Source organism: Camellia sinensis, chromosome 12, assembly GCF_055761805.1.
Source record: "Camellia sinensis isolate YWXY chromosome 12, ASM5576180v1, whole genome shotgun sequence".
NCBI classification, from domain to species: Eukaryota; Viridiplantae; Streptophyta; class Magnoliopsida; order Ericales; family Theaceae; genus Camellia; species Camellia sinensis.
In genome coordinates, this window is record NC_138972.1 from 158,584,662 (window position 1) to 158,591,799 (window position 7,138).

At 34.1% G+C, this 7,138-nt stretch overlaps 2 protein-coding genes across 2 annotated transcripts; both read left to right on the forward strand.

The window, feature by feature from the left end:
* Nucleotides 1-2,253: 2,253 nt before the first annotated feature.
* On the forward strand, nucleotides 2,254-2,622 carry LOC145804010 (uncharacterized). The gene has a single exon (XM_082897420.1). It carries the CDS (start codon nucleotides 2,254-2,256, stop codon nucleotides 2,620-2,622), a length of 369 nt encoding a protein of 122 aa, XP_082753546.1.
* A 471-nt stretch (nucleotides 2,623-3,093) lies between these two features.
* LOC145804011 (uncharacterized) lies at nucleotides 3,094-4,667 on the forward strand. Its single transcript, XM_082897421.1, has 2 exons — nucleotides 3,094-3,813; nucleotides 3,900-4,667. Exons 1-2 carry the CDS (start codon nucleotides 3,094-3,096, stop codon nucleotides 4,665-4,667), a joined length of 1,488 nt encoding a protein of 495 aa, XP_082753547.1.
* The last annotated feature ends 2,471 nt before the right edge of the window (nucleotides 4,668-7,138 follow it).

The following is a 7,138-nucleotide window of genomic DNA, read 5'->3' on the forward strand; positions in this document are numbered from 1 at the left end:
GGCCCTACAAGAAAATGGAGATACTTTATGAAGCTCATCTGCTGATCGAACATTTGTTCATTACTGTTACAAAACCACACAATTTTTTATTATTATTATTATTATTATAAAACTATGGGTAGTCATGGGCAAGAGTATAATACATTTTCTCTAAATTCTTGGTATTTTCTTTGGACAGTAGAAAATGGTACTTGATAATATTTGCATTTTAAACATTCAACGATTTAATATTCATATTTTAGGGACCCAATGGTTATGTTATATCAAGAGCTGTATTAGCTCAACGTGTACGACGAGAACGTGAAAGAAATGAAAATGCATGCTCTGCATATCAATCGAGACACCGCTTGCCACAAGAACGAGAGAGATTAGGAGCATATGTTAAAGACTTTCCTTCATTAACACCAAGTCGTCGCGGTCATGCTTGCCTAGAACAGGGTACAAAGACACTTGCGGATACTTTGTTGGCACAAAAACGAACAATGGTTACATATGCATCCACATGTTCGTTCTCTATGGAAAGTACATCTGTAGCTCGGAATTGGTAAAACATGTTTAATTCTTTAAATAACACTTACTTTTTCATGTGTATAAATTTTAATTTATGCACAACAAATATTTGTAGGCCTAATTCTACAGTCACATTTCTTCAAGAGGATCTATGTACAGATGATGAATTAGAAGATATGACTATAAGTACTGCGATTAACACTCAATCACACATGAATTCATGTCGTCATTCTCTCGGCAAGATGGATGTGTTATGTCCTTACTGTTCAGCCTTACATTGGATGGGCGAAAAATTAGCACAATCATCTCGAAAGCGTCCCCTATTTGGAACTTGCTGTTCAAAAGGAAAGACTAGGCTACCTCTGCTTATGACACCCCCTCCACCGCTTTAAGCATTATATGATGGGGATGATGATCAAGCAAGATCGTTTCGACGTTATACTCGAGTATACAATGCAGCCAATGCTTTTACAAGTCTTGGTGCTACATTGGATCCAAGAGTACTAAGGGGAAGCGGCCCTAAACCATTTATTATCCATGGGGAATTGCGACATCGAACAGGATCACTTCTACCATAGCCAGGTCAGGATGCGACTTATGCTCAGTTGTACATTTATGATCCTGATTCAGCTTTAGAAGTTCGAAATCGTAGAAATCCTCACTTACAAAGGGATGTTCTCAAAACTATTCAAGATAGTTTGTTGCAAGTTAATGCATTCGTAGACAAATTTCGCCAAGCTCATGCAATTTTGAATCAATTAGCCTTCACTGGACAAAATCTACCTGCTCATCTTCACTATAGTTCAGCAACAGACCGACGACGGTATAACCTACCAACTGCTGATGAGATTGCAATTGTAATACCATGTGATGGAACCGAGGTTACTGGAATGAGAGATGTTGTTTTACATCTATAGGGAAATAATGAACTGATGCAAATTAATGAATGTCACCCAGCGTATTTGCCATTGCATTATGTTTTATTATTCCCGTATGGTGAGCTCAGATGGGAACCTGAGTTGAAATTGTGGGACGTTAAACATGATCGGCCTTCAACTGATCGACTTACTCAAATGGATTTTTATAGTTATCGTTTGTTTGAGCGACCTACAGAGTATTCAACAATTTTGAGAAGTGGAAAATTATTCCAAGAGTTTTTGGTTGATGCTTGGGCTGCAACTGAGCAAAATCGGTTGACGTACTACAAGCTTAATCAAAAAAAAATTCGGGCTGAACTTTACCAAGATTTAAGCGATATCGATCCAGATGACTTGCGACCTAATCAAATTGGTCAAAGGTTTATTTTGCTATCTTCATTTACTGGTAGTCCTAGACATATGTTTGAAAATTTTCAAGATTCAATGGCTATCACACGATACAACCAGCACCTAGATATTTTTCTCACCATGACTGCAAATCCCAATTGGCCAGAAATTACTTCAGCATTATTACCACACCAAAAAGCTATTGATCGTCCGGATTTGATTGCCCGTGTTTTTGAGCTAAAAAGAAAGTGTTTGATGAAGGAGATAGAGACAAACAAAGTGTTCGGTAATAAAGTTGCGCATGTTTTTACAATTTAATTCCAAAAACGAGGCCTACCACATATGCATGCGCTTCTCTTTCTTAAAGGTCCAGACAAAATTCGAACATATGCTCAAGTAGACAAATTAGTTTATGCAGAATTTCCAGATCCAAAAGATGATCCTACACTTTTTGAAACTGTCAAGTGTTGCATGGTACATGGACCATGTGGTGCTCGAAATCCCCAAGCACCATGTATGGAAAATGGTTTTGGGATTGATTAATGAGATCCAACAATATCTTGATGCGATGTATATTGGACCACCAGAAGCTGCTTGGCGAATATTCGGTCATCATTTGCATGCAGAGATGCCAACAGTTGTTCGCTTGGCACTTCATCTACCTGGAATGCATCGTGTTCTTTTCAATCCTAATGACTCATTGGAAATGATTCTTTCTAGAGCTGCACAACAAAAACCGACTCTTACTGGCTTTTTTGATTATTGTGCTTCCAATGAAAATGAATGCCAATTCACTTACCAAGAATTTCCGCAACATTTTGTTTGGCTCAAGTCAGAACATAGATAGAAACCAAGAGAACATGGATATGCAATTGGTAGAATGTACTTTGCTAGCCCTAACTGTGGTGAAAGATTTTATCTGCGTTTGTTGTTAACTGTTGTCAAAGGGCCAAGATCGTTTCAATGTTTACGTACAGTTAACAATGTTTTGCATGAGACGTTTAAATCAGCATGTGTTGCCAGAGGACTCTTAGAAGATGATGAAGAATGGATACAGCGCTTGAAAGAGGTTGCAGTTATGAAAACCGGATATCAATTGAGGAGATTGTTTTGTATTTTTCTGACCCAATGTTTTCCACTACAACCACATGCGTTATGGAATCAATTTTCAATGCATATCTGTGATGATCTTGAACATAAGCTTCGAACATTGTTTGCCATTTCTAACCCAACTGAGGCTCAAATTGAAGATTATGGTTTGTATCTTTTGAATCAAATGCTTCAAGAATTAGGAAAGAGTTTAATTGACTTCCCGCCCATGCCACAACCTACAGCAAATTGGAGTGCAACAGTTGGTAACCGATTGATATTCGAACATCAACGGCTACATAATGAGGCACAACAGACAGATGTGCAAATTACTATTGATCGCCTCAATAATGGACAACGAACTGCTTATAACGCAATCACCTCTTCAGTCTTTGAAAGTAAAGGGACTATTTTCTTTTTAAATGGCGGTGCTGGAACGGGGAAAACATTTTTGTACAATACGATTGCATTAAAATGTCGCAGCCTTGGCCATATTGTTGTTGCCGTGGCTTCATCTGGAATTGCATCATTGCTAGTAGTAGGAGGTCGCACTGCACATTCAACATTTTCCATTCCATTGAATGTCTTGGAAAATTCAGTTTGTGGGTTTAGCAAGCAATCATTACAGGCTGAATTGTTTAGAGAAACAAAACTCATAATTTGGGATGAAGTTCCTATGCAACATAGACATTGTGTTGAGGCGGTTGATCGCACACTTCGAGATATTTGTGATTGTGAAAAGCCATTTGGGGGTATCACTGTTGTTCTTGGTGGAGACTTTCGACAAATCTTACCAGTTATAACCAAAGGAGTTCGTGAGCAAATTGTGAATGCATCATTGAGACACTCTGTTTTGTGGAAGGATCTACATGTTTTATCTTTAGATTTGAATATGCGCTTGAATCATGCAAACCTTGGAAATGCTATTTTTGCAAAATTCTTGACGGAGGTAATACTCATTCGAACTTTGATTATACCATTTAAGGATACCTTGATTACACCATTTTTTAAAATTTATTTTATTTTATTTATTAGGTTGGAACCAATCCGCAAGAAATCATTAAAATTCCATCAACAATACACAGATGCCAGGATCTAAAGGAATTACTTTCAGCAGTTTATCCACAATTGGATGTGGCAGATACATTAACCCCATCATTCTTAACGGAACGCACAATTCTTTCTGCACGAAATGATGATGTCAGTGCTATCAATATTGCTGCGTTGAATATTTTTCCAGGGAATACATATACGTATCTTGCTGCAGATAAGATGGCTGAAGATGATGAAATTGATCCTTCTATTACAAACAGATATCCTAATGAGTTTTTAAATTCATTGGATCCTCCTGGGCTACCAGCTTTTAAGGTAGAGTTGAAAGTGGGTTGTCCTATAATGTTATTAAGAAACATTGCACCGAAAGATGGACTGTGTAATGGCACAAGATTGATGGTATCAAGGTGCGACACTCGCATAATTGAAGCTCGAATCTTAACTGGTGAGAAGTTTGGCAATTTGGCATTTATACCAAGGATATCATTGACTCCGTCTTCTGCAGAAATGCCTTTCCGAATGACAAGACGTCAATTTCCAGTTCGATTGGCATACGCTTTGACCATTAACAAATCTCAAGGACAATCTGTGAAATTTGTTGGGGTTGATTTGCGTACACCTGTTTTTAGTCATGGGCAACTATACGTGGCATTATCCAGATGCACATCTTTCGATCGTATAAGTATCCTCCTCCCTAATGATGAGCCAGATTCCACTACAAATATTGTTTACCCTGAAGTTTTGTTATGAAGACCTTTCAGAATTGTGGGAAAGAACAAATTTGAAGACATTATCAAACACATATTTTTGTAAAGTATATACAATTTGTAAAGCAGATGATAACTATGACCCACTTTTTGTAAAGCTTTCCACCTATGTGGACTTTGTTGTATTTCAAATATTTTTGTGAAGCCTTTTATTCCCCTATATTTTTGCATTTCCATAATAGCTAAGTTTGATTTAAGAGTGCTGACTTGATCTTTTACAATTGAGTTATTATTTTGGACATGTAAGTTGATTTATTACTTTGGACATGTAAGTTGTCACTACTTTGGACATGTCAGTTGTCACTACTTTGTATAAAATTATGTTCTCTTTTATTGTCATAGGATGATGGAGATTTGCACCAAACTATTATATGGGCTCTCTTAACTCATCTTCTTTTTTCATTGAGAAAATTACAAATCAATGAGTTTTTAAATATTTTGTGAAGTTATCACCTATTTATAATTTTTCTTATTTAATTTACTCTTCTTACTATACATTTTCTTTCAAGTATTGATACTAGCAATACTTGATGGCTATTAGATGACTTTAAAATCTTTTTAATTTGACTATTTTGTAAAACAACAATTTGTATTCTATAGTTGATGTAATTGATGATTTTCACATTAATTTGACAAACCATATGAGTTGCAGGAATTATTTTTTTTTACCATTTATTGTTGGGATGCTATGGCATAGAGTTGATTTCTTCTTCATGATATGATGCATTTAGTTTTTCAAAGCTTTCCGTATCTTGATTGGAAAATTATTTCAAAATATTTTATTTCCGTATCTTAATGTGAAAACAATTTCTAAAGACTACTATTTGCGAGGTTATGGTATTTATGTTCTGTGTATTATATAGATTTCAATCAGATATTTGTGGTTTGGGGGGAGCAGGGGTCCCTACTGTGGAATAACCACAGCAGTCACGACTGTGGATTAAAACGCCACCGTTTTCATGTTTTTTTTTTTTTTTTTTATTTAATCTGAGGGTTTATTAATTGTTCTCTCCCTATAATAAACAAAAGAATGAAACTAGGGCCGCCGCCGTCTATTCCGTGGAGCAGGGCCTCTCCATTGATCTGAGGGTTTATTTTATAAATAGAAAATATAATTAAATAAAAAAAATTATATTAAAAAAAAACATTAAAAAAATTTATTTTAGAAATAGAAAATATAATAAAATAAAAATAATTCATGGAACAAATCAATTTATGAAACCAAATTATATTTTTTAAAAAAGATTAATTTTAAAATTAAAATCAAACAAAAATAAATAACATTGTTATAAAAATGTGTAATATTTCCACAAAAATACATAACATTGCTATAAAAAAAATAATTATGAATTACAAATTATCGTAACTCCTTAAAAAAATTATATAATATTTATACAAAAATACATAATATGTACAAAACAAATTACATAATAAAAAAAATTTTCTTATAATATACAATTGTGTTTCTCAATCCATTCACAAAAAACAAACCAAACTATTATACTTGTTCAACCCACTAACATACTGTACAAAACAAAATACAAAACATATATACATATAATATATATAGATATACATACCAGTTTGTTGAACAATAATGGTCTGTAAATCCAGCAGAAGAACGGTGAAGCAAAAATAAAGAACACTGTTCAATCTGTTTGAGAGAAGACAAAAATGTTAGAAAATGTAAAAATAAAAAATAAAAACTAACTTTTAGAAAATAAAAAAATAAAAACTAACTTTTCAATCCATGTCAATAGAAAATAAAAAATAAATAAATAAAAACTAACCTTCAATCCATGTCAATGGAGAGGCCCTGCTCCACGGAATAGACGGCGGCGGCCCTAGTTTCATTCTTTTGTTTGTTATAGGGTGAGAACAATTAATAAACCCTCAGATATATAAAAAAAAAAAAAAAAATGAAAACGGTGGCGTTTTAATCCACAGCCGTGACTGCTGTGGTTATTCCACAGCAGGGACCCTGCTCCGGTTTGGGGTACTATGACACTCACCAATGTATTAGGTGTTAGCCACAAACTAATGGTAGGAGTGCTGACTTGAACTTTTATCAGGTGCTACAGACTCTACAAATTTTAATATGATACGTACAAATTATAACTACATTTTAATCTCAATATTATTTACACCGTGCCTTTAGGCACGGGCATACACTAGTATGCAAATAAATTATGAAGCAATTTGTGAAGTTCAGTAACTTTAAATTCTCCTAAAAAAAAAGTTACAAAAAAAAATTATCAAAAAATTCAATTTTTTTGTCTAAAAAGTTAAAAAATTAACTTTTTACTAATTTTTCAAAATACGTTTATATTAAAGATTTTGAATTATAGATTAGAATTGTCTCTTTGGTCAAAAATTTGGATGGAACGTGTTGTTTGGGTGCATTGAATTTATTATAAAAAAAATATATATTATAAATTTTAAAAATTCTATTAA